We start from the raw sequence: 27,108 nt of genomic DNA, 5'->3' as shown, positions 1-27,108 counted from the left end.
GGCTGAATTTGCAATCTTTTCAGTATGGCCTCATTGAAGTACAGATAAAAATGTTATTAACAATAGGAGCTGCAGTAAAAAGCGGCATTTGTTTTTTTAAAAAACCAGTTTATTTTAGAAATAGTTATCTGAAAATTTGTTGAGAGTGGTTGGGACTTCTAGCAACATAAATAATTGATGAGTTTGTGTGTGTGTCCTTTTTTGGTTGCTGATTGCTAACTTGAGCATTTTTACAAATACATGCAAACACAACACAAGCTCAGGAGTATTAACAGCATGTGTAATTTACATAGCACTGAATTCTCCTAGCTGCTCGTTAGGTAAAGCTCTAAACTTGCCCCCAATAGTCCCTCCTTGCCTATAAAACATTAGCATTGTCTGTATTGGAAAATTGATTTGGGAAAGCACAGTGGTATAATGACCAGGTGTTATTTTGCCAGTCTGTCTGTTTGAAAGTTGACTGTTGCTCTAGGGTAAGAATTACATTGGGTATTGGAGCAAATTTACTTTGCTGAATAATCTCAGTGTTATTCTAGAACACGTTCACATAGGGAATTATACCATTGTAGTTTCGTATTTCAGTTTTCCACAGTAAACACTTTTCAGCTCCGATTCCTTGAAGCAGCTGAGTAATGGGAAGAATGAAGTGCACTAGGATGCAGGCAACTAATGGTGACAAACACCTAACTAACGTTACAGTTCTGGTTTGGTGTCTTGATTTTAACCCCACTCATCATAGGTTTGGGGGGGGGGGTTTGTTCGTTTTTGGGGTTTTCTTAGTTAAATGACTAAAAGGGCATTTGTGCTTCAAAGAGTGAAGGGAACTGCATCTTGTTTGTTTGCACCTTTCAACTTTACAAAATGTTGCTATTTTTATTCAGATGGGTCATCGAATCATGTTTACAACTATCAGCCATGTGATCATCCACGTCAGCCTTGTGATAGCTCATGCCCATGTGTAATTGCTCAAAACTTCTGTGAGAAGTTTTGTCAGTGCAGCTCAGAATGTAAGTAAAACATTTAAAAGCTATCTATAAATTCCCTTCACTGCCCCAACCTCTAACTCTGTGCTAGCAGTCTGTGTGTACTGCAGGCATCGTCCGCAGGAGCAGCAAATTGTGTCAAATGGTGTGAGAAGGGAGCACATGCTCCGTTTAATTTGTTCCTTTTAATGAGCCATTGAAAGAAGGCAGAAATAGTCTGCAGGCTTAAAATTGAGGAAGACTAAAGTAAAATCAGGGAAGGAAAGAATTTACAGTACTTCCGAATGTCTTAGATATCAGTGGCTATAGTTTGGGGTTTTTTTAATATTCTGATCTGCTATAATTTGCACAGTCTTAATTTTACAATGTACTTTTTTCATAATTGCCCTTTCTGTTTTCCATCTATCCCACTGTAGGCCAAAACAGGTTTCCTGGATGTCGTTGTAAAGCACAATGCAACACTAAGCAGTGTCCGTGTTACCTAGCTGTACGCGAATGTGATCCTGACCTCTGCTTAACATGTGGAGCAGCTGACCACTGGGACAGCAAAAATGTTTCTTGCAAGAACTGCAGCATTCAGAGAGGATCCAAAAAAGTATGTAGCTAGCTGTACAACTACATGCCTCTTGCCTTGGTTTTGAGGTGTTTTTTATATTTTCATGCCGGAGAATGGAATTTCTTTGTCTTCATGCTGTCAAACAGGAAAAGAAAAACAAAAAGGGAGGTAGCTGTCACTTAGGTTAGCATGCTTCTGTGCTGCTCTTAAGCTCTGTGTACATTTCATCATGTACCGATTCGTGGTTTCAGTGTGACACTGCAACAGATGATCTCCTTTTCCCTGTGCAGGTTTTGCTTGTAACTTGCAAATAGGCGGCTGCTGTTTTAAAGTGGTAACTCATCAGTCTTTCCCTGGATCAGCATAAGGAAGTTTGGCTGAGACACAGATACTGGCTATTTCTTTCTTCAGTGTTTGATTCTAACATGCAAACTTTGTATACCATCTACTGAAAACAGTGCAAAAGTCCATCCAGCTCTGTTAAATAAATAAACCAGTAAAGTTTATTTCTGCTCCAGACCATCTTTTCACAAACTTGTTCAGTCAAATACTGAGCTGATCAGTAGTGGGCTCCTGTCTGCAGACCTTTCCAGTTTGAAGGCCTTAGCGCATATGTCTTCATGTAACACCTTTGTTTCAAGGTTAGACTAGTACTTTTACTGGTTTTCAAGTATTTTACATGGTTTTTCTTTCGCGTACAATTCTGATCCACAAGCTGTAGTTTTAGTGTGCATTTGATAATTAGAAGAATCCATGTTTGCCTTCTCTCCTGGAGTCCCGGCATACATTTCATTAAGTGATACAATTAAAAACAAAATGAAAAAAACCCTAAATCCAAGCCAGGCATGTCTAAACTTCCCCCCCCCCCCCCCCCCCCCCTCTCCCACAGCACTTGCTCTTGGCACCTTCAGATGTGGCAGGCTGGGGAATTTTCATCAAAGATCCTGTACAGAAGAATGAATTCATCTCTGAATACTGTGGTGAGGTAAGGGTGGAGAACAGTTGTTATGTGTGAGCTTAATTGGTGAGGCTGCATCTTGGCTAGGGACCAAGGGATTGTCTCGCTCGGTATCATGCTTAGACAGAGAGAGGTGATTGAAGTACACAGGCGCTGCTGTCGGAGGCCCCAGACCCAGAGGCCAGGCAGTTGAAATGTCACCAGAAATTTGACATAGGTTCTTGTGAGAATGAGAGGCTGGAATGTCAGTTTTTCTCTTGGATGTAATTTCAGTTCAGACGTGGCAGAGATTGTGTGCAAAATCATTTAGTATAGTGCTACAATTCAGTGGGCACTTTCACCAAATTATGTTCTATAGTAATAAAACCCCGAATCAGGTATGCAGTCTTGATCTTGACATGAGAAGTGATTCTTGCTTTCCTTCTGCTCTGCAAGAACTTATTTGTGCTAAGAACAAACCATGGTGGTTTGATAAGTGCAGAATGCTTGCTGAAAACAGTACTTTATGTTTGGTAATATTGTCGGTCCCAGAGAATAGAAAAATCCACATTTCTCTCAGAATGTCTACGTTTTTTGACCTTTAGCTGCTACGGTTACAAAGGGGAAGAGGTGGTCAGTTTTACAAGTACTATTTCTTTCAGATTATTTCTCAGGATGAGGCAGACAGAAGAGGAAAAGTATACGACAAATACATGTGCAGCTTTCTGTTTAACTTGAATAATGGTATGTATGTATTAGCCACAACCCTTGCCGCATAAGTAAAAATACGTATGGTTGCTATTTTGTTCAGCACGGTTCTTTTGCAGGCAGCAAGTAACGCTGAGAAATCTTTTTCTTTTGCCTATCTTTTCTGAGCAGTGCATGGATTCCTAATATTGATGGCCAGTCACCCCCCAGCAGATGCCAGTCTGCTGGCAGTGGTAGTAGGCAGTGGTGACACAGCTTATTACGCAAGCTAACTAGACAAGATGAGTAGAAGTAGAATTTCATGGAGTAAAATTACAGGAAAGCATTAAGTAGCCTAAAGAATTTAAAAGGTTTGCTAGGTGTTGTCTGAAAGAATTTTACTGTGACTTAAATTAGCAGTAAGTTACGATGGTTATTTTGTGTCAGGGGCGGGAAGACACACAGATAGGTGGCATGTGGCTACGCCACTTGAAGTGAAAAGTACAGGCTGCAGTGCACGAAGTGTGAAATACCAGAAAATACTTGAAAGGAGGGGAAAAAAGCTGCTTTTTTTCAATGTCGACTTAGCATATTTATGGTACTTGTTCTTATGGAATAAATGTAGAGAAGCTTCAAATGAGAAACTAAGGTAGTGCCACTGTGGCAGGAGATAAATGGAAAGCACAGCAGGAGTATCTGGCATCGTGCAGAACAATAAAGCTGTTGTAGGATGATGTGCCAGTACGTACTTCCATGTGCGAAGCTTGCAGTTATCTTTTCCAGCTGCTAAAATCCAAGCACAGCAGGTATTAAACACAAAAATTTGTTTGTAGGTGACCTATCCATCACGTGTGGGTTTTGTTTGTTTTTTTCCCTCCCCTTAGATTTTGTGGTTGATGCAACACGCAAGGGCAACAAAATTAGGTTTGCAAACCATTCAGTAAATCCCAACTGCTATGCAAAAGGTAAGTTTTAAATTTACTTGCTTTTAGCAATGTGTGAAATGTTGTGGGATACTTATTTAGAATACACGTTTTACCAGTATTTGTGTTAACATATGTTTTGAATTTCTTTAAAACAGTTATGATGGTGAATGGTGATCACAGAATAGGAATATTTGCTAAAAGAGCCATTCAGACTGGTGAAGAACTGTTTTTTGACTACAGGTTGGTGGATGGATTTTTGTAATTTCTTCCTATTGCAGACTGGATTAGCTTTCAGTATTTCTGTCCAGCTCAAGATTAATTATTGTGCCTGCCTCCTTACAGCCTCGGGTCTCGGCAGCTGAGAAGCAGTCCCTGGCATATATATATATAGTTTTTTTTTTTTTAAGCCAGATACCATAGTTAAGACTGACTTGAGCAAACCAACTGGTTAAGAACCTTACAAAATTGCAACAGCAGCTGGTATAGAGAAAAGTTTAGTGACAGGTGGGGACAGACCTGCACAACTTTTCCAGGCAGACCCACGTATTAAACTTTCTCTGGTAGGTTTCCTAGGTACCAATAAAGGTAATCTCTCCCATCATTCAGAAATGGACAAGAATTAGTCTTGTGTAAGATTGTGTTCATACTTTCTTCTAAAAGCATCTCACTTGAAGAAAATCCAGCTGAGCAGCGATGCTGCTGAGTAAGCCAACCTTGAGAAATGCAGCTGCTTTCCACTAGCTCAAGCTCAAATGAACTTTAGCATTGTGAGATTCAAGGCAAAAAAAAAATAATAAAAAAAAAAAGTGTAGAATTTTAGTGGTTTGTTGCCTTTTGGTCAGACTTCTCCAAAAGCAGTTTCTTGGATAGTCAGCATTGTTCTGCATCTGCAAACTTCCACAAGGAATACATGCCCCAGCTGGTGAGGAAACTATGGGAGATCTAAATATGATGGTATTCCAGGCTGTGGTGCTGTTCTGTTAGGTCAGAACAACAAAGCAGAACTGTTCAGTGTTACTGGTTTTTATTTTTGGTCTTATTTTTTAATTTCAGATATAGCCAAGCTGATGCCCTCAAGTATGTGGGCATTGAAAGAGAAATGGAAATCCCTTGACACCAGCTACCTCTTCTTTTAAACAAACAGCTGCCTTATCTTCAGGAATTTCTAGTACTGTGGGCAATTTTAGAAAAATTAAAATGATGCAATTTGAAATTCTGTATTTGCAAAGTACTGTAACAGTAATTTATAGTAACAAATTTAAAAAAAAAAGACAACTTTTTATTGCCTTCTCACCAGCTGCAAAGTGTTTTGTACCTATGAACTTTTGCAATAATGTGGTGTGGTACATTTTTCAACCTTGAATAAAGGATACTTGAACTTCTTCATTTTTACTGGAGCAGAGTTGGAATTTTGTGTCAGTCGGTTGAGGAAGCAATGCGAGTACTTACTTCTGAGCAAAGGCAACTCCATACTTGTCTGTCTTCTCTTACTTCAGGTCACATTTAAAATTAGTATGAAGATGTAAACAGTGTAGGAGACATCAGTCAGGCTGACTGGGGAATTTCAGCACAGAGCACCGCAGTGAAATAGTCACGGTCTTGCAGTTTTCATGCACCCTCGGCATGAAGCTACACTCACGTTCTCTGAAGTGATGGCTGCAGTTCAGAAACTTCTCCAGTTGCTCTTAGTTACCTCTTGTCACAATAGTGACTGCAGTTAATTTTTTTTTAAAGCTTTTCTGTACTTAGAAACTAAGTCTCTGGGTCTGTCTAGTACCGGTAGATGCATTAAAAGGAGGCAAAAAGGGTCCCAGAATGGCTGATTTGTGATTCCTGGGACAAACCCTACAGATCTGTTGTACGAGGTTGGCTTCTGCCTGCCTGTTAATCTCTTCACTCTTGTTCAGCAGTGTGGACATAACACAGCTGAAGACCCACTTCCATCACCTGATGGGGAACCAGCAGCGGTATTCCAGTAAACTGGAATCCTCAAGTGCAGCTTCTCTGAATAATGAATGCAACAGTAATTTCACATACACTTATCTCCTGCATCTCGTTTCTCTGTAAGCAACCATTTTTTTGCTTATTGGGCCAGTTGTTAGGTCTTTACAAATTCTCTATATACATGTTTTTATCCAAAATAGTTTAGATGGCAGCTGGTTGTCTGGGTATTGTACAGGGCTGCCACGTGCTTATTTCCAGCGTGCCAGGGGAGCATGAGCCCGCTGCTCAATGGAGCGCGGTGCTCTGGAACAGGGCTGGGGAGGGAGGGTGGGGACACCACTGCAAAACCCATTTCAAGAAATCTCTCAGTAATGAGTGTGTAACCTTCTACACTGAGGCGGCTCCAGCTCCCCGGACCTGTTGAGCAAGAGCCCAAGCAGCGGTGCCTGCTTCCACACTCAGGTACTGCAGTCAGCTGCCATCTTGCTCTCCAGTGGCCTGAGTAAGAACTAAGAATTTATACCCCTCATCTTACTCATGAGAAAAAAAGTAGTCCTTAAGTCAAAACATATTAAACTGATTTTCTCCCTGCTTGGGTAAAGCATGGCTCTTGTCCAAAGCTGTATTGACAGCAGATGGGTTTGAAAAACAAAGCTCTGGAAGCACCAGCACAGAACGCAATGGGGCTTTAACCTGCGGCAGGTGAAGTCAAGGAAGGCTCCGAGGGGCCGCTTAGAGCCGGTTCTTGCTGGCTGCCTGCTCCTCTGTTACTGTACCACTCCTGCATCCTGCCACACAAATCTAGCACCAAACCTCCTGCAAGAAGGGTTCACAAAAGCAAAACAGCATCTTTAAGAAAAAAAAAAAAGGCAACAAAAAAGCCAGCAGAAAAAGCATCACAAACTCTATTCTGAATTTCCAAAAGCAATCTGAAAATTGAACAGCGAGATGCCTCTATTTCCCGTGCTGGCAGTCTGAAGGGCAATTGAAGTTCCTTCCAAACACGAACAGCAAACATGCAAAATCTCAGGTGGGGATGAGACTTTTTTTCCCCCATTTTCCACACCAGTTTGGGTCACATCTAATACTGCTCCATCATTTAATTATTTTTAAACCCAGACATTTTTGTAGGTCAGAGCTCAATTCTAACCATGCAAAATTAGCTTTCCTCAGAAAAACACAGTATCAACACAAAACTTGGCTCCCTTTTCTTCGTGCTGGAACAAACACTGAACAAATCACAAATTCTAAGGGAAAAAAGGGTTTGGCTGCAGAAATTAAGTTCTTTTCACCATCAAGAATAGAAAAAATAAATTACCAAATCTCAGACCTGTAGGGACAGTAGCGTTTTGCTTGTAGCACGTGGAAAGCTCATAGTCATCACATGTATATAACGAACACAAAACATTGTGAGAAGAATGGAATGAAGCCTGGTTGATCAATATACATGTAGGAACACTCCAAAATATTTTAATTCCCAGCACAGGTTGCATTTAAAGGGAATTAATCTTTAGGAACACACTCAATTTTCTGTTCCAGTCAAAGAAACGGGCAGCCTAAACCTTATTTATTCAGGGCAGCATTCAGGCAAGCGTGATGCATTTTGCAGCACACCAAACAGTATCAGAAAGCGCTAAGACTTAGATGACCAAGCATTGCCACATCCATTCTAAGTAGTTTCTGTTCTGCGTATCTTGTGAAATCATCACAACTTTTCAAAGCACAGACATTTCCTCTTAAAAAAAGAAGTAACGTGCACATTTGATGATAGAGGACAATTCATTTCTTCAGAGAACAAAATGTGCTTAAATCACCAGAAAACAGGGAAAAGGAGGAAAAGCAAAACGAATTTCTATAGCTTTCATAACCATTATACCTTTTATTTACATTTAGAAAGATAAGTCATGAAACTTAAAACAATAAAACCAAATGCAACTTGTACAGAAATCTTTTAATTTTTTTTTTATTTATCACACATTAAAAAATGAAACACACTATACAAATGGTTTTTCATAGCAGATTACACATGGGTCCATTCAGACTCGCTCTCAAAGTGCTGCCAACATTTATAAGTGCTGCCTGTGACAGCAGCTGTTTATCATATAGCCAATGTATTGATTTAAATGCAGTAGCATGCAACCCTTAAAGGAGAAGGGTTTGATTCCTTTCTGTTCTTAAATTAGGTTAAATGGCATTGGTGTCCATATTTACATACTTGAAATGTATCAATCCTGAGCAGTTCTGATGTAAATCTGAGACTGGCTGATGGGAGTCCTGGTCTCAGTTATTAAAAAGGGAGGTCCAAATGGCAGCAGGGTGGCTGCTATGAAGTTCCGTTGCTTTCATTCTTTCCATCACATACCTATTTGCTGAGTGTCACACAGTCAAGTAATTGCTAATAAAAATGTTAAGCCAAGTAACTGTAGGTGTCCTTCTCACCATCCACGCGTTCCAAGTACTCTTTCTCAATCAGAATGTCGATGCATTTCTGTGGGGGAAACAAACAGAAGCGGTGGGACGCTGGCAGAAAAGCCCTCTCTGCTTGCTACAAGATTTGCACAATTTTGGCCACCGCGTTTCCTGCCAAGCAGAGCACAGGAGTAGGCGATGGGCACAAACCACGGCACTTTGCTCTCCCGTTTCTGACCACATCCCAAGCAGATGACGTTGCTGAGTCACTACGGGGAATTACTTGGTGCCATTCCAGGGTAGCGACTGGGAGAGCTGAGTGACTGCAGAGTCAGGCAGCAAGTAAAGAGTTGAGCTAAGATGCAGAGTGCTTACTGTCATGTTACTAACACTAGCAGCCGCAGTAACTTGCTCCCCGTTTCATGGCCTACCTGCCCCTCCCCCACCCCCCCCCCCCCCCACCCCCCCAGCCAGCACTGGTCAGTACTGCAGCTGCTCTCCGCTGCCTGGTTTTTGCCATGCCTGTCCCCCTTGGTTGTGGATTAAGAAGTATCCGTGGGACACCACACAACTGATAAGGAAACCATAATTAAATGCAATGCCCCCCTCCCCACTGTCTTTATTTTAGAAGAGATCCGGCAATTGTCACATTAAGCTGTGGCGCTCCCACAGCTGGCAGAGCAGGAACAAGAGGTAAGCCTGGAGCAAAGAGTGCCATAAGCCAGTACTGATGTGAAAAGATGCAATCAAGCTACTATTTTACCACTGCCAACATCCTGAAACATGCACATTACCATAAAAGAAATAAAGTATTTCTTGTTAGAATGCGTCCTTCTTATTTACAACTCCAAAAACCTATCCTTACCCACCCCATCTCCTTAGCTTTCCTTTCTAATTAAGCGTGTATTGTGCCTGTACATATCTTCCCCACCTCCTGGAATACAGGTTCAGAGACTTGGTTCTCACATACCTTAATTACTGGAACTCGTGGCTTAAACCTTGAAGACAGCTGTGTTAGCACTTCTCCAAGCAGTTGCTGGTGTTTTAGAACCTTCCTCATTTTCATGATTCTCACGATAGCAGCCTGCACAGCAAAGTCGGAAAGGTGTCCTTAGGAGCAAACTACTTGTCCTTCTGGATAAACCAATTTACTTCCCTAGCAGATCGCGGCTGCTAGCGCGGAAGCACCATCACAGCAAACTCGAGTACCAGATGAGGAGAAGCATGCCTACAAATGTCAGCCACTCACTCAGGCTTCTGAGAACCCAAGATTCTGCACAGCCTACAGCCATCAGAAGTGGGTTTGACACACGGATCTTAAGAACCGCTTTGCTTACAGTAAGTCAAAGTGATCGTACCAACTGGTACCAAGAACAACACAAAACTACTTCTGTAACAGAAGAATGCCTTTATGTATTTAACCCCACTGTGCTGCTCTCTCATTAATACATCTGTATTTCCTTCCCCTGCCCCTTTGCTTCTCAAGTGGATTCCAAACAAACTGACAGAAAACCACTCCGAAGTTGCTATTTCCTAGGTGTCACTAGTGTTCACCCAGGACAGAGGTCTGGCGAGTGTGTGCGTCCATGGAACCCAAACACAAATCAACGTAATGTTAGAACAAACGTGAAGAACAGAGTCCTGACATGCCCTCCTACATTTTCTATTACAGGCTCCAGTCGCCTTTAAGAGTATTGTAAACACATTTTTAGCTCCACCACAGTGCACCGCAATGGCATGTTGTCGTTTAATAAAAATTAAGAAACCCCCACAGTGAGCTTCAATAAAGGATTACAAAGCTGTAAATCTAAGTTCATAGCACGGCAGCATTCCGCAATACAAGTCACCTGAATCAATAGTTTCCTATCTTCTTCTATATTTTTGTGTGTAGTCTCTTGCTCCTGCTTCTGTTCAGTCTTCATTGGCACATTGATGTTAACCCTTAATTTTTTGCTGTAAAGAAAACCAGAAGTTAAAAACCACCAATTCCCCTGTCTAAAAACCAAATCAAACAAGCAAAAAACCCCCTTGAACAAAACCCAGATCCAAAATAAAAGCCACACCACCACAATGACCTTACAACAAAAGGGGACTTTGGCACTTCTGAAAATCTTAAGGCAATCTTGTTCAAGCTTAAAAATAAATACAAAACGCAACCAACCAAAAAACCAAAATACCTTTTTGGTGGTTGTTCGTAAATCCAACCTAGGGATCTGTTAGGTCAAGTCAGTGCTGTACAATTAACACTGTGCTTGAAACATTCGTATGTTTAGTAAAAAGCATCCAGTCAGTGAAGGGGACAAAGCAGGTGGAAATGGAATGACCTTTCTGATTTACAGATCTGATTCTGACCCTAATGTGCAGGAATCAAGTCTGTAGAAATGAATCCTGCCCTTGGTGCGCTCCCCAGCACCCACGGTTGCGACTGCTCTCAAGATAAGGTGCTGTGTCACAAGCAGGGAGCAAGCCTCGGCACCGGGGAGCACGGGGAGTGCTCAGCCTGGCAGCTGCACTGGAGAGAGCATCTATTGGTTATTTAGCGTAGTCTCGTGCATCGTCAATTGGGAACCACTGAGCCGCACAATGGCTGTTTCCATCACTGCATTAATGTAACTGATGATGAATTAAACCTTTAATTATTGGTCAAAGAGGGAAGAAAGCAGATAAAGAGTGAGGTACAGGGAAAGATTTTTAAATGTTTCCTTCACTTGAGATCTTATCTTCAGGAAGTACTGAACTCCCAACTGAATTTATGTGGGTTTACATCTATGCTCTGGTAAGCGTGAGAAAAAGTCCCTGCAGTACTGCGAACAGCTTAAAATACAGAAACGTTGAAAGCAACACTGGTTAAAGTAGGTAATAAAAACTACTGAAAATCACGTTGATTAAGCGTTCAAATCACTGTACACTCTGAAGTTCTAAAATGAACCTGCTGATCTTCTCATGTTCTCTCTAGTCAGCTATTTCAGACTCTGACCTACACTAGTGACTGCACACTACTGTAACCTTACAGAATATAACGTATTTTACTGAGCACGTACAAGTCATGCACCTCAGTACAAAAGAGCTCAATTTCTTACCAGAAATACATCATGAAAGAATTCCACAAGACTCAAGAAACAAAGAAAGGACATGTGAAAGGATGTCCAGGCCTTGACAAGACTTTACGACCAAGTCAAAGTCAGCTGGAATTTACCCATCCCCTCTACTTGCCAGCCCTCTCCTTTAAAGCTGTTACACGTTGGATCTATATTTGAATTGGCACTGGAACCCTGGAGCTTTCATCCCAGGTATATTAGGTTTTACCCAGATTTTGAAAGTGGAGGAGGATGCTACCCATTATACACAAGTGATGTATGCTCCTGAAGTTTTTCCTTACTTTTTATAACCGAGATACAGTTTTATTAAGGTATCTGGTTTTAACTCCACCTCATCAACATTTGCATTTTCATCTTCCAAAACCTGCAAGAAATAAATAAAATAAATAAATATTCATTAATACATTTTGCTGAATGTTAAGCAGGTCATAAAAAACCAAGAGTACTTACAAGCAATTTCGATTTCAACAGTATCTGTAGAACTTGTGCCAAGATATCCTACAAAATTACAGAAAATATTATCAGTGCAGAGAGATAGCACCTTTCTCCAACTTAAAACACTTCAACAAGAACACACATATTTAGACTAAGAAGTAGTGAGTGCAGAACACTGCCAAGTAAGTGGGTAAAAAGAACAGTAAAAATTTAAGTTTGCCAAAATAAAATGTAATAAGGTCCTTTTGGGGCATTAGGACATACTCTCCTTGTGGTCAGTCAAAAAACATCTAATTCTTTAGAAAGACTAATTCCAAACAACAGATCTTTCCATTTACTGTTTTAGTAGATTTGTAAGTGTAAGAAATATTTTTTCCCAAACCATGCCAATACAGATACCGTGGCAAGCTTAAACCTCAGAAAGCAAGCACCCTTTGCTTCCTGATCAACATGTTTTTCTGTCCTTGCTCACACCATGGATCTGTCTTGGTTACTCTCGCTGGTCGGTCACCCAGTGGCTACATTACTCTCAGTGTCCGTGCAGGCTTGCAAAGCTGCTGTTTCACCACAGTGGAAATCACCTGGGTTTCATGCCCTTAGTTTTCCGCTGTCTGAAGGGTTTTATTCTGGTCCACTCATAATTTGGGCCAAATATTTATTTTGCATAAATAAATGAATATCTGAAATAAGTACTTATGATAAATGGCAACCCAGCAAGACTTCTGAGTTTGCTGCAAACCATCATAATCAGTAACTTGCTAGATACGCATTTTGAAAAGTAAATATTTCATTGACTAGGAATTGCCTAACTTTCCAGAAGTCGCTGCAGACTCTATTCAAACCTCCTAGTAAAGGGCACAGATGCCAAAAACTGTGGGCTGTAAAGTGTACTTGCAAAGAGAAGAAGGGAACCCCTTCCACAGAAGGAGCAAGCCAATGGAACTACAGATTTCACTATGTTTGTGCTTTGAGATGTAAAGAAGAATGGGTGCATAGATCAATTGTTTAGGGAAAACACTTTTTCCTAGAATGTTGTCTTTTAATATTAAAATGTACATAGCGAAACACTGAAAACTTACTACCAGAGCTGAGCAGGAAGCTAGACAATTCACTCCAGTCATGGACAGGAGTACCTACACACCAAGATTCATCAGACAACTAGGCAGTTAGGGTTACAGGGCAGTAAACCAGGAAAGTAATTTGACCAAGAACAGAGCACATCTGTCTCCTTCAGGACAGAAACTGACTCTGACTTCAACCATGTCTAATCCCCATTTCTTACGACAGCAGGAAGAGCCCTGGAGACCGACAGACTTGTTCACAAAAGTGTGGTAAAATGTGCAAAGTCACTACCATTTTTATTTGGGTACTGTCTGTCAGCTGCTGCACGGTATAGGCATCTTCTGTGTTGTACTGCAGTAAAATCGCCATCTGGAATGTGGATGCCTAACGGATCCAAAAAAAAAAAAGAAAGAAAATGAAGGGGAGAAGGGGGGGGGCAGGGAAATCAGAAAATGGAAACGAACAAACACACTTTCTGAATTTGAACAGCCTCAGATTCACTAGTTAAACACGTACATTGGAATATACGGACAACAGAGAATAGCCAACTAGTGCTCATTACACAATCCAGAAAAATGTTACTTATACAGCCAGAACTCCACCTTCCAGCATTATCTAAAGATAAACCCTAAGATTACAACCATTTAACTGGCTGTGGACACTTCATCAAATCCCCTATTATGGTGTCAAAGCCTCTTCCTTCTCCTAGCTAATATAATTTTAAATTATTTTCCTCTGTCACTCCCTGACTCTTACCCATTTAATCTTCATTAAAACCTACAGAGACTACTGAATTCACTCTCACAGCCCTCCCACCTCCAGCAGAATAATGAAACCAAATTTATAAACAAGGCAGCTATCAGTGGCTTATTCGGCTCTGTCACCACAGGGTTAACATATGTTGATGACAACTTCAAAGTCTGAGATTATCTTGTTTCTTCTCACGGTCATGAACTCCCCTCCTCTGTCTACTTTTTGAGAGAAAGCAGACAGGAACGTGTAAGAAGCATGAGATCTTACACAAAGAGGTTGCAGTTGTCTTACATAACGCAGTTCAACACCTGTTTAAACCACAAGTAACATATTCCCTTTTCTAAGTCAATTTTCTTGCAAACACAGACCTTAAGAATCAGTACAGTAAATAAACCAAATATATAATAAAGGCCCTATTAATCTTAACACCAACACCATCTGGGGAAGGGTAACATTTATGTTCGCTTCAGTAATACAAAGATCTGTAGCCATCAGGTCTTGCATCTGTGCTTTGCTTTATTTAAAGACAGTAGCGTTATTCACAAGGGATAAAGCTAATGAATGCACGTGAGCGTCAGAAATAGTAGCTAAGCATGTATGTGTGTACATACATATGAACATACACACCCCACCACCAATTAAGGAACTGAATGATTTAAAATACTTAACTGTGAGACATCATTACATACTGTTAATGAGTATTTTGACATACAAATAAACTACCGCTCAATTCACGGTATGACCTATGAAAAGTAGTTTGTGTGCAGGCACAGGCATTCACATGAGCTCCACTACTTCAACATCTACACACTTCACCATTTTAAAACTCATTCATCTGCACAACGGGAAAAGTAATTATCTCCAAATGAGGAGTAAAGAGGCTGAGCTGCTCATCCAGCTAACGCAGGAGCAGCGGAGCAGAGCCTGAACGCATGGCTTTGAAATGATCAGTGGCACCCAGCCCTCCGAAGGCAACCTGCAGCGAGGGTTTCTACTGGGGCGACATTATCCTTACCTGTAACGTGTATCTGTTCTTGAAACAGTTGGTAACCAGTTCCCCTTTGGACAGCTGATACAACCATGTTAATTTTCTTCCACTATGACGACTGGCATAAAATGCAGTAAATCTCTGATAGCTCCGTTCTAACTGTAAAAAACCAACGACAATAAATGAAGAAGATTATTTACCTTCATTTACCATTACTAGAACACGCTCTGGAAACAACAAAGAAAAATCAAATCCTATCACCTTTGACTGCCATGTTATTGAATAAGACAAACAGAAATCAAATGTATTCAAATTCTTCAGACTGGATAAAAGTTCCCTTTGCTATGGGTTCCCCCTTTGAAGTGTCATTAACAATACAAACCTAAACAAGCGTTTAAGTTCCACTCTTCCTTCTATGACACATTAAGCAAGCCTAGAAAGGTAATTTTTTGACCACCTTCACCCTCCAGGTAACAGCAGTTAAAACTTACTTCTCACGTTAAGTATCTGTGTCTCGTCTATTCAGGGTAACCACTCAACAGAAAACCCAAGATTTTACTGGCCAGAGCCAAAACAATGGCAAGAAAGTTTTTAAAATAAAAGTATACATAGAAAAGTACACCGACAAAGCTTTGCCTCAGTTGCTGTTGAACGTTTTGAAGAAAGATTCATTAACCTGGGCCTTTTCACAGGAGCCAACACTTGGGTATCTCACACAGTTCCCTCCCACGACCTTTCTCAATTAACTTGTTCCAAAACACCCTCCAGCTGCACAGGCAAAGATCAGACACTTCCAGTCCTCCCCGACACACAACAAAACAGGAAGAGACACCAGCTTTGTAAACCAAATTTCTCCCATGAGTGTTCCACGTTCGGATGAGCCAAGTGCAAGCGCCTCACCTCAGACGGCAGAGCAAACGTGCAGGACTGCTGGAACGGCCACGATCCAGAGCTCAGCACCTGGATGCTGAAATCCACTGGAAGAGAGGGGAAGAGGCTGAGCTGTATCATCCTACCCCCTCTTCAAACACACTGTCCCAGTTCTTCCACAAACAAGAAATGGTTCTGCCTTTTGCTCAAACTAACATGATGAAAAAAATCATTCAGCAATATATATATATATATATATATTATGCAGACCATAAACCAAAGGAATTCATGTAAGATCTCACTGCAATCGGAGAGCTTTACATTTACTGAGACACTCACTCAATTTTCTCTCATTTGTAGAAGTTATTACCCTGTTTCTATCCCCACAACATACTTCCCTTCTAACACACAAGTGTAAAAATTGTAAGCGTTCATTTTTATGTGTAACAAACTCATCACTCCACAGTACACAACTGCAAGAATAAACATTTCACGTTTATACTTGTAAGGCATTTTGGGCAAGTCACTAAGAATAATACAAAAACTAAGTAAAATTTAAGCCTGACAAGATACAACTCTAAATGTAATCCAACAAATAATTATCAAATCTTTAAAGAATTTGTTTCAACGTGCCTTAATGAAAAAAATATAAATTCTTTAGTGATAGGGCTCTCTAACAACCTAAAATACATCACTTTTTCCTTAATACTTTTACACAAGTATGAACTTAAGCCATGTTGTGCTCAAAATCAGAACTGTTTAAAGAAAAGCATCTTTCAAATTAAAAAAAAGGGGAAAAAAAAAAAAAAGAAAGAAAAGACAGGATTCAACTTAATTTAGTTACATACCTAAACATGAGCTGCAAAATCAGGAGGAGGCTACCCATAACAGAAAATATAAAGTGCTATTAGAAGACAAAGTACAGACCTAAAAAGACTAATTTAAAAATCGTAGCTACCTTGGTCAAAATAATATTAACTCTGATTTCTGGGGGTATGACGTCTAAATCAAATATGACCCTCATACAGTTAGCTCTGTAGAAGTAAGAGGAAGCTAAACTACTCAACAGTAACTTAAGTAAATGTATTACTTACAATCTAACGGTTCTGAATTGGTCAGGTGCTTTTTAAATTGCTCATTCAAGTCCTTGCTTACACCAATATCTTGGAACATCCGCTGCAGCTTGGAGGTATACTCAAAACCACAAGCTTGCTGTATTTTAAAAGCACAGATATGTCAGCAGACACATTTTTGACATTGGAGAATGAGAAGAACAAAGTATCTGAGCCTATTTTCTTACAAGAAGATGTACAAAGTTCAGTATTTCTGTTACCCAAAGTACTGATTCCAACCAGACATGCTCTGTCATCAAAAGCTAAAGAATTTTTTTTTTTTAAATGAAGCAAAATACAAAATGAAACAGACTGCTACACGATTATTAGATCTTATTTTGTTTGACCCTGAATGAGCAAAGGTTAATGAAATTAAGCAACTTTTCAGCAGTCATTCCCTTGGATAATTATATCCACGTCATTCATTTGGCTAAGAATAATTAAGCTTAACTACATCAGGGAGACATACACTGTGAGGTCCTAGGAGGTTTAAAAAAACAAAAGCTGGGGGGGGGGGGGGGGGGGGGGGGGGAGCCGCGGGGAAAGACCTAGGTTGTGTATTTTTCTATTGTACGTAAAATAATGGCAGCCTGAAGACCTGCAACACAGTGGATCATGGGACAGTCATGGAATACTCACTTTCAGTTTAGAGATCATGCTGGCCTCAGCATCATCACTAGCGCTGTTCTGATGTACAAGTCTTTTTGCCAGCATTTTGGCATAGAATTTTTGAAACACATCTTTGTCTTCAATGTACTTGAAGACAACCATCTGGAAAAGCCAAGATAATGCGTAAGGAAAAAAAAACCATATTAAAGCATTTGTCTTGAAAAAAGCTGTAGCAGTAGCTACTTCATTTCCAGTTAAATTTTTAAGGTCAGGGGGTTTTGTTCAGGTTTTTGGGGCAGTTGTTTGTTTCTTTTAAACACAGTAACTATATATTTCACACGTACGGCCTTCTATATTAATATGTAGTGAGTATATGTAATTATATAAAAATATACTGTAGATATTATATAAAATATATTGTAGATATTACATATTAGATGTGTATATAAACATGAAGCAAAAGCATAAATTCCATTTAGCCAATTTAAATCTGCTGCAAAGGGCTTCTTTTTTTTAATGAATAAAAATACAACCAACATGCCACACAGGGCTGAAGATTATTAGTGAAGCGCTGAAATATTAAGTAATTAAATCAAAGTATACAAATAAAAGGTTTTCTCTCATCTGATTTGTGACAACTGCGTATTACTAATTTGTCAGTGCTTACACTGAAGAGAACTGTATTTACAGACATCTTACCACTTGATTGAGTGTATCTTCCAATTCTGCTTCTTCGGGATTCTTTGAGCTGCAGTTGAAGAAGTAAATTTTTATTGAGTCCCAAAAATGCTGATTTAAACCAACACATGGATATATATGGAAATTTCATAAAGGAACAGATTGAGTAGTTCTGGGATCAAAAACTCTTTAGAGAGGAAAGAGCGTAAGGAACACTTCTCTTCAGTACTCCACACATAAGCAATTCTGAAGTACACAGTTTTTAAACAGCAGGTTGAAGTCCTGGACCACGGGTTGCTCAGGACTTCCTGACAGCCTGATACTTCTCAGGATTTATGGGCTTAAACTTCCTGCATTTTTCTGCTGCCAAGTTCTATTTTCATTTCTTATCTTACACAGTACAGTGAAAAAAAAACAGCCGAGAGTGCAGAGTCCTGGCTGGGGGAGAGCTCAGGTGGCACAGTGTTGTTTTCCTCCATATCATGCTTCTCCATCAGGCATATCCCAAACCTACCCTGCAGAAAGCTAGTATTTATAAAAGGGGAAATAAATCCTTTGCTGAAGGAAGGAGGGGATGGGGAAAACTAAACAAGTTGTTCTGGTTTTTGTACTGTTTGGTAGTGGGTTTTTTCCTCCCCCAAAACAGCCAGAAAAGTTGCCAGTGACAAAATTGACACCAAACCAGTATGAACTGAACCAATATCAACTCCATGTATGAGCTGCTGAATCATTTAAAGCCAAATACCTTAATTAAATTATGAAACATGACAGGCTAGAAAGCAGGTTTTATCCCCCTCAATTTCTGCCCAGATGGAAGAAGATATAAGAGAAAACAACAGGAGGAAAACAATGGTTTTAATGGAAAAAGGGAACGTGCGTCTTCTTTACAACATACAATACAACTTAAATTTTTTTGGGGAAGAAAACCAACTTAAAAAACTCCTGTTTCATTAAAAAAAAAACCAACAAAAATTAGTTTCCTATAAGGAAATAAAAGATCTAAGACCTTTCTTTCCCTTTCATTTCCACCCTCTTCTTTAAAAAAGAAAAGTAAATTCCATGTAATCTTTAGGAAAGGTCCTATTGACATTTTTGTATTCAGAATTTGATATAATTAATTTTTCTTGAAGCGTTAAGTTCTGTTTCTGAAGACACAATATAAAATTTTGTATGTTAAAACCTTTTAAAACAAAAGCCAACCTGAAATAATGATTTGTCTTTGAAGACGTACCTTTTCTTTAGTAAAGAGTCACAGTATCGTGCCAGTAGCTCTGGTGATTTACTGGATGATTGAGCCATTTTTGTCACTGCATTATTATTTATAAATCGACCACAAGCCTGTAAATCACAAAAGACAGTGAAATTTTGAGAGAGAAAACACTGAATAGGAAAAAACCCCCATCACCATATGCCACTATGTATACATACTTTGTCTAGCGCAGCCACAAAGCCAGCATCATTGTTGAATGCAGACATGACTAAAGCGTTGTACTTCTTATGGACATCCAACACTGTCTGTACATACATTTTGGGATCCTGCAATAAAGAGATTGGGTTTTTCAACCTGTTGACTTTCTGCTTTCCACTTTTTCCAAAATGGAGCTACTCACTGGCCTAAGCAAATTTTTATGTGAAGGTCTACAGAGTATTAGAAATATTTTATAGCTTAAATAGTATCCAGACTAGTTTAGGTCCTATGTCCCCGACTGACTTACATTAGCACAAGCTCTCATTTACGGCAACCAGAGTGCAGTGTGCTACATTATACAGTACAAAAGACAACAAAACCACCTACTCGACCACTGCAAAAATTTTCAAGAAGGACATTTTCAAAGATAGCAGCTTAATTCGAATTAAACCTGAGAAAGATGGACAACCATAAAATGGCAGTTCTATAGAAGAAACCCTTGAAATAAATCTCTGTAGTAAGAACATTAACAGGTATTCCCCAAAGGTACAATTCAGCACAGAGACCTCAGTCATTGTTGACAGTTCTTAAAAACTATAGCCGCTTACCCCTCGGTGGCAGCCAAATGCCAATAAGCATCAGGTTTACAGCACCCACAGACCGAGTCCTGTGTGCAACTCCTGATCCTGCATCTCAGTACAGACGGAGTCAGAGCAGGAACAGTGAACGGCAACTAAACCAGCAGGCAGGCAGCGTAGCTACTAGACAACAGACTAAAAAGGCTGGAAGTCTTCAAGTTGGAGATCAGAGATTTGAAAGGGCGTAAGAGACCAAGGTTTACAAAATCAGGAGGACGACTGAGAAGTTGAACAATCATGAAAAGCCACGTTTTATAACTAGGGGGCACTTGATGAAAGGGATAGGAAACAAGTTAAAGACAGATAAAGAACATCTTTACACACAACCTAGTGGACTTCTGGAACTTGCTGCCACCAGAGGTTGCTGGAACCAGATAAGATCAGCAGGTTCAAGAATGGAATAGACAAACCCACAGATAACAGCAGACAACAGGTTCATAAATAAAAACCGAACAGACTGGGCATGGGGGCACTCCTGTAGCATCCCTATCATAGGAATTCTGGATGCTGGCAACAAATGGTAGAAGATTGGCAGGGTTGTATCAAGATCCCAAAAACCATTTCCTGTTGCCACTGAAGACAGACAATAGACTACAAGGACCACTGACCTAATGCCATGCTGGAGATAAAGAACTGGGATTACTGAGAACCTCCCAGACAAGAAATTCAAGTAAAGGACATTCAGGAAGGCATATCTACTGATTACAAAGACTCCAAAATAAAATAAGCAAAGGCACAAAATGCAGTAATCTTCTGACTGAAGAGCAGTCACATTAATATAGTTAATGGAGTCTACAGCACAACTCACTCTGCACTAAAGACTTAAAATAGGTCAGATGAGTCAAGCTGGTGTGACTATTTCTCTCCACTGACTACAGAGTAACTGAAAAGCATTTGCTCAGCTGATTATCTGTTTAGACACAGTACAGATCTATGAAATTAGGCAGAATCAAGCCTACTCAAGTGTGATAGAGAGCTAACAAGGCAATAACAATATACAGTGGTGTGAAAGATATTGAAAGAAGAGGCAAGATGGCTCCCAAGGCAAACAGCCAGAGATACTGTTATGAAAACAAAGAACAAATGTGGAAAAAAAAGAAAAGGAACAAAAGAGAAAGATGAAGAACAAGAAAGAGTGTCATGATCAGGAAGAGTTTTGTAAAACAGAGTCAAAAGAACTAATACATACAAACCTCAGGCTTCCCCTCTCTCAATGATGAACTAATTCCTGGAGAAAGAAGAATTTCCCATTTTTCTGGGAAATTTTTCAACACTTAAGTACAAAGAAGCATCCCCCAGTGATCTCCACACTTGAGCGTCAACCACGGAGCACATGGGATTCCAACCCCCAGGGTGGCATTTAAAATGCAGCTACAGACTCCTGAACTTCATGATTCGTAAAAGATCAACACTGTCAAAGTGCTACACTACACACTTAAAACTACAGAAGTGAACAAGACACTACACACACGTAAAACAAATTTATCTGTGCTAGAACCTGAAGTTTTTACTGTCTCCATGCAGTCATTACAAGTTACTGCTTTACTGATTGCTAGTATACAGCTATTTCAAGAATATCTGAGGCCAGTAACAGGTTAAAATGAACTCTATCAAAAATCAAAGTTAAATCCCATTTTAAATAAAATTTACCAGAATCTATATTCTATTCTAATTTTGCTTTGTGCAATGTTTCATTCTATTTTTTTCCAAGAAAAGTCATATTGCCTACAGACAAAAAGGTTAGCAAAGGGTTTAAACAACTTCATGGTGCTGAGACTCAACCCTCATCAATACAAAATTAAGTCTGAAATTACAATTATGGGAAAAAAATCAAGAAAGCCAATTATATGGCTAAACACAGTGTTGCAGAAGACCCGACCTGCTCCTTATATTGTGACCTCTCTAAACATTTCAGTTACATCTTCCTCTTAAATTTCTCATGCTTCTCCAAACAGAATAAAGCCATTCACCAAAAAACTAACACCAACAGAAACGTTCTTCATACAGTCCCATCCAAGTCAGAAGTCTGTACGATGACGAAACATAATACAGTCCACTGGAGATAATGCTTCTTGGAACAGTGGACTTTCAGGTGTACTTGGAAGTGTAGGATGTTGCCAGCTTTCCAAGCAGCATGACATCCTGACAAAGAGCAAAAACTCAGAAGGAAAAAACCCCAAACAAAAACCCAGCAACAACAACAACGAAACCCCACCACCAGAAAACCCCCAACCAAAGCTCAAGGAGCAGTAACACAGTGATGTGACTGCTGTTTTAAGCCTACTATCAACATCTGAGAATTGCCTAGTCCTCACTAATTATATCAGAGGGAAAACACACGCAAACTGGAAATTCTATCAGGAAGCATTCACGCTCCTGTAATGTAAAACTGGCAGCAACCACACACAGACTTATTTTGATGGGATACTTGCATTTAGAGCAGCTTCTCCACATTTCTCAATTGCAGCTAGACCCTGATTATGAATGTGGGTTTCCAAAAGTTTTTTCAGCTCTCCAAGGCCATCCTGGATTCGAGATACGAGGTTATACATGCGTCCCAAGTCTGGGGGAAAAAAAAAAAAGAAAAAAAAAGAATTAATTAATTAAATTACATAAATATATTTACTTCTGAGTTCTAGTTTTTATAAATGTAAAGAGGTGCAATGATTTAAAAAATGGAGTTAAAACCCTCTTGTCCAGATTAAGTTTTGAAGTGTTACCATGAATTAGGACTGTGGTTAGTGTAACTGCTGGCCATGCTAAGAGCACAACACTCTCCGGTTGACCACTGTCTGTTAAATCTTATTCTGAACAGGACAGTTCTCAGAGATCTAACACCCCCCTGCAGCCTTTTGTATATTAACACTTCTACTTGTGGCAGCATCAGCAGCAATGGTTGGAAATTTAAGACAAAATTTTATGTTATTGATACAACCTTAGCAGATAAAAAAACATTATAAATGAAATTTCCTCCAATAAAGCAGTCAATAAAGCCATCTCTTAAAGAAAAAACCCACAACATTTAAGTAACCAATTCCCAGTAGAAATAATTGTATCTCAAGGGAACAAAAGGTTCTGAAAATCATTACCATGGAACAAAACTAAGAAAGGTAAAAACAAATCGGACATAATTTCATGTATGTTAAAGCTTCATATTAACACCTTACCAGTTTTCAGCCAAGACTTTCAAAAATCAATTAGTCTAATATTGAAGAGGGTTTGGGTTTTATTATTCATTTTCAACAGGGCAGGTACCTTCTGAAGTAAAAACTTGAATATGGCCATAAATCAGGTACACAAACCCACTAATCACCTCTTGTAATCTTGCCCTCACTGAACAGGCACTCAAGTGAAACAGTAAACAATCACATTAGTTACTGTAAACTAAAGAGGATATTTCACCTTATTGAATCCATCTTAAGGCTGTCACCTGCATCTAGCTCTTCTAAAGTGTAACGACTTCTCTGAAGGGCTTATGGGCAATTTATTACCACCTGAGGATTATCAGATTAATTAGAACAGCACAATCAAGCAGCTGTATCACTACCTAACTCTGAAATACATCACACAGAGCCTGATGCCTTTAATATCAAAGCAATGACATGTCTACTCAGACCCATTTCCATATAATGCCTTCCATTCACTTAGAACATTGGGAAGCTTAAACTTCTGGATTTGGAAAGCAAACATTTTTTCTCTCTGCAAGCCACAATTTGCCACCTGATGTTAAACTGTAATAGCAATATACAAATGCTGGAGTTTGTACCTAAAGAAAATTTCAAATAAGTTAGGAGAATAGTGCCATGCATAGAGATAATAAGCTGCTACTAGACCTACCCAAAAATAAAGGTGGCACAGGTTGGTCTATCAGGATGCCAGTATTTGATGAAATATGGAAGAGATACTACAAAGCCTCAAGGAAGATTTACATGGTAACTCCACCTAAATCATTACAGCCTGCTTCTAATAAACATAATTATTTTCTACAGGTATCATACTGACGTGAATAGGTAACACATGACATATGTGCCCCACAACCTTTATAACTAGTTGCACAATGCAATTAAAGAGTTACAGAACACCACCAGGAGTGGCTGTAATGTGATACGGGTAGCATACCTCACATGGGAGGACCTCAGACCCAGTGTACTTTCCAGAGCAAAGCAATAAAGATTTTAATAGACAGCAAGATTTTATTCTAAGTTTAGGATAGCCTAATACAGGCTATTTTAGTACATTACAAATTTGAGAGTGAACTGACTCAAGTGATTAAAGAATAAATTATTGGAAAGTCTTTAAAAGAAAAAAAATATGTTTCTAACCTTGAGTCTTCACGAAACTTAAAAAGGGCCAGGGAGCTACTGTAATTTGCACAAGTGAAGCCCAATAAGAGAAAAGCAAATATTTTGGAAAAGAAAAAAAAATATCAGGCATTTTAAAATGCCTAATTAATCTCAGAAATAACCAAATGAAAGTAAAACCAAAGACATACAACAAGATTGTACCCAAGGCAGAAGTGGTACTTTCCCTTTTTTACCCCAGCAAACTTCTGGAGTTGCATCGCTATGGTAAGTGACTGTATTAAAGACTCACATAACCCATGAGCTTGATAAAGTAAGGGGAAAAAAAGAAAAGCCTAGCAAGGCCTCCTGAGTCCAGAAGAATTTTGTTTCCATTACTACCATTTCTATTGTCAGAAGGCTTTTATATAGCCATTTCACTAGTCAACACTCACCTGTATCAAACTTCCTTCCAATTACAGAGTAAATACATTTATTTACAAACATAAACAACATCTGACTTAAAAACCAGTATAGGATAAAAATCTTAAATTTGAAATGGGTAACTTCTGACCTACTAATCATGTTGAATTGTCCTTTTCCATTTGAAGCATCTCTTAGTTATGAAGATCATGATTATTGTAATTACTCATAGTTGCTCTTTTAAGGCTGATATATAAATAGTCATAGTTGCAATTCACCATTCTCAAATGAACAGTATCATCAATAGTCACTTAATCATAGTATCTCTTAAATTCTGACACTTTCTTAAATGCAGTACTTCAGCTACAGAGCCTTACCTTGAGTTCCTATATAGATTTAATTAATTCCCTAACTGGAAAAATAAAAAATACCATTCATCCTTATCTTCGGCACGATGCACAAGAATTATTTGGCCCTAGTTCTGACTGTTATTTTGTGCTAAGCATTAACTCCTGAAGAAACTCATAAAAAACAATGCAATTGACAACTCCTTAAAGATACCTAAAGTCTTTAATAATCTTTACTTATTTTAGAGGAACCGCTGAAGTCATTATCCATGTGTTCACTAAGAAGGTACAAACTTGATCCTAGTACAAACTAGTGGCACTTAGGATTCATTTTTCACAGCTAAAATTATCTCATCAATTCATAATGTCCACTCTTTCCTTGTGCTCTGTATGCAGTTTTATGTATTTTATACACTGTATTTTAGAAGCTCCTTATTTGCTTCTATCCCTCTTTTAACATTTCCTATACATACTTCTAGATAACTCGGGTTTTAAAATTCTCACTGTGGACTCGGAAAGATCCATGTATTAAACTGAAACAGCTGGTAAGTGTACTGGGCTGGTTTTTGTCTCGCAACTCTCATGCAAGCTTCAGCTCCTGCTGGAAGGATGGCTCAAGCACTCTCAAAACTCTTCCAGCCAGGTTAAAGAGGAATCAAAATTATGCTGTTTTGCCTTAATATTTGGTATTGGAATAGGCTTCTTGAGGCAATATCCTCAGCCATCCCAATTTAATCAAAAGCTGCTTGTCAGTCAATTTAATGTCTATATTCTCTTTTAATCTAATTCCTGAAGAAACTGCATTGAGCTATCACCAGAATTCACATTATTCACAAATCATCAGGGAGGAGCTACAAGCCTAAACCCAATGTTTGAATCTCCTTACCTTCATTTTTGTCAGCATCCAACAAATTCTGAAATTCTGTATGAAATATCTCCAGGTGTTTTTCAATAAGTACTTGCTCACATTTTCGTGCTAACTCATCTTGTGTGCTCTCATGGAGATATACCTGAACTCTGCGCTGTTCCTCCAGAAGGCGAGCTTCAGCCTACAGAACAGAGAGATAAATATGAAACCTATATGGAAGGCAGAACAGAAATCCAACAACAGAAGTCAGATGGCTACTTAGTAAATCCATCTAGAAAACAACAATGACAACAAAGTTCAAGACTCTTACTAACGTGGTGCTATGGTTCACCTACTTAAGCAGTTATTTTCCTGGGAAATATAATACACACATGGAATGGATGTTAATGTTGATGCTAATATTATATACTGTTTCAATGGGGGGGGAGAATCACAGCAAGATTGTTCTCCCGTTACTTCTGAATAAGAAGTTTACTGATGGAACTCTGCTGTCAGAAAAAGAGAAAGCTGCTGACGTGAGGTGCTGGCAGTTCTAGCATCAGCAAGCTTTCCAGCTACAGAGGTAGTTTTAAGACAAACATGAATGTATTTCATGCTTCCACAAAACTAAAGGGCAGAAAACTACAATTTAACAGTATCCCCATGACAAATTTATTTTAATGTTCTCATCTACATTCTTACACAGAAAAACTTCCCAGTAATATACAATCATTTAAATTATACTAGCATTTAATTTGGCATATGAAATGCTACATATGCGTATCTTCCCAGCAAACCAAAATTCTAAATGTCACTCCAGGAACAGTACTTAAGCCAAAATGTAAAACTGAAGCTGTTTATATAACAATTACCTCTATTTTGTTTGCAAAAGTGTTAAAAGATTCACTTTACAAGCCATCTGTAATTGCAGTACATTATTACGGATAAAGTGCGTATGTCCTCTTTTCAGTCCAAAGTATTTAAATTAATGTCACCAAGAGAAGGAAATTAAGTTAATGCATTTTCCTAGTATTTCAGAATACTGGCTAAGCATGAAAGATCATATTATGGACAACACCACCACCACCTCCCAACCCAACCCAATTTCACTGCAAGTG

The 27,108-nt window shown here is 39.2% G+C and overlaps 2 protein-coding genes across 13 annotated transcripts in view; one reads left to right on the top strand and one right to left on the bottom strand.

Annotated features, from left to right (window-relative positions):
- The window catches only part of EZH2 (enhancer of zeste 2 polycomb repressive complex 2 subunit), a 52,267-nt gene extending 46,781 nt beyond the window's left edge, over positions 1–5,486 (top strand). For all 12 annotated transcript variants that reach the window (XM_055710236.1, XM_055710233.1, XM_055710237.1 and 9 more), the window contains 7 exons: positions 882–1,007; positions 1,400–1,578; positions 2,429–2,524; positions 3,139–3,220; positions 4,048–4,128; positions 4,245–4,329; positions 5,143–5,486. In XM_055710236.1, the coding sequence (XP_055566211.1) occupies positions 882–1,007; positions 1,400–1,578; positions 2,429–2,524; positions 3,139–3,220; positions 4,048–4,128; positions 4,245–4,329; positions 5,143–5,203 (710 nt within the window). In that variant the 3' untranslated portion in view covers positions 5,204–5,486. The remainder of the gene's footprint in view (positions 1–881; positions 1,008–1,399; positions 1,579–2,428; positions 2,525–3,138; positions 3,221–4,047; positions 4,129–4,244; positions 4,330–5,142) is intronic.
- A 2,483-nt stretch (positions 5,487–7,969) lies between these two features.
- The window catches only part of CUL1 (cullin 1), a 55,216-nt gene continuing 36,077 nt past the window's right edge, over positions 7,970–27,108 (bottom strand). Inside the window, exons 8-22 of the mRNA XM_055710232.1 lie at positions 26,030–26,192; positions 22,526–22,656; positions 19,476–19,583; positions 19,279–19,385; positions 18,069–18,117; positions 17,400–17,531; positions 16,743–16,860; positions 15,679–15,755; positions 14,806–14,937; positions 13,329–13,421; positions 11,991–12,038; positions 11,822–11,904; positions 10,290–10,395; positions 9,413–9,526; positions 7,970–8,521 (exon numbers count right to left, since the gene is read on the bottom strand). Coding sequence (XP_055566207.1) covers positions 8,441–8,521; positions 9,413–9,526; positions 10,290–10,395; positions 11,822–11,904; positions 11,991–12,038; positions 13,329–13,421; positions 14,806–14,937; positions 15,679–15,755; positions 16,743–16,860; positions 17,400–17,531; positions 18,069–18,117; positions 19,279–19,385; positions 19,476–19,583; positions 22,526–22,656; positions 26,030–26,192 — 1,542 coding nt within the window. The 3' untranslated portion in view covers positions 7,970–8,440. The remainder of the gene's footprint in view (positions 8,522–9,412; positions 9,527–10,289; positions 10,396–11,821; positions 11,905–11,990; positions 12,039–13,328; positions 13,422–14,805; positions 14,938–15,678; positions 15,756–16,742; positions 16,861–17,399; positions 17,532–18,068; positions 18,118–19,278; positions 19,386–19,475; positions 19,584–22,525; positions 22,657–26,029; positions 26,193–27,108) is intronic.

This window comes from Falco cherrug, chromosome 4, assembly GCF_023634085.1.
Source record: "Falco cherrug isolate bFalChe1 chromosome 4, bFalChe1.pri, whole genome shotgun sequence".
Taxonomy (NCBI): Eukaryota; Metazoa; Chordata; class Aves; order Falconiformes; family Falconidae; genus Falco; species Falco cherrug.
This window is presented reverse-complemented; position numbering and strand designations above follow the sequence as displayed.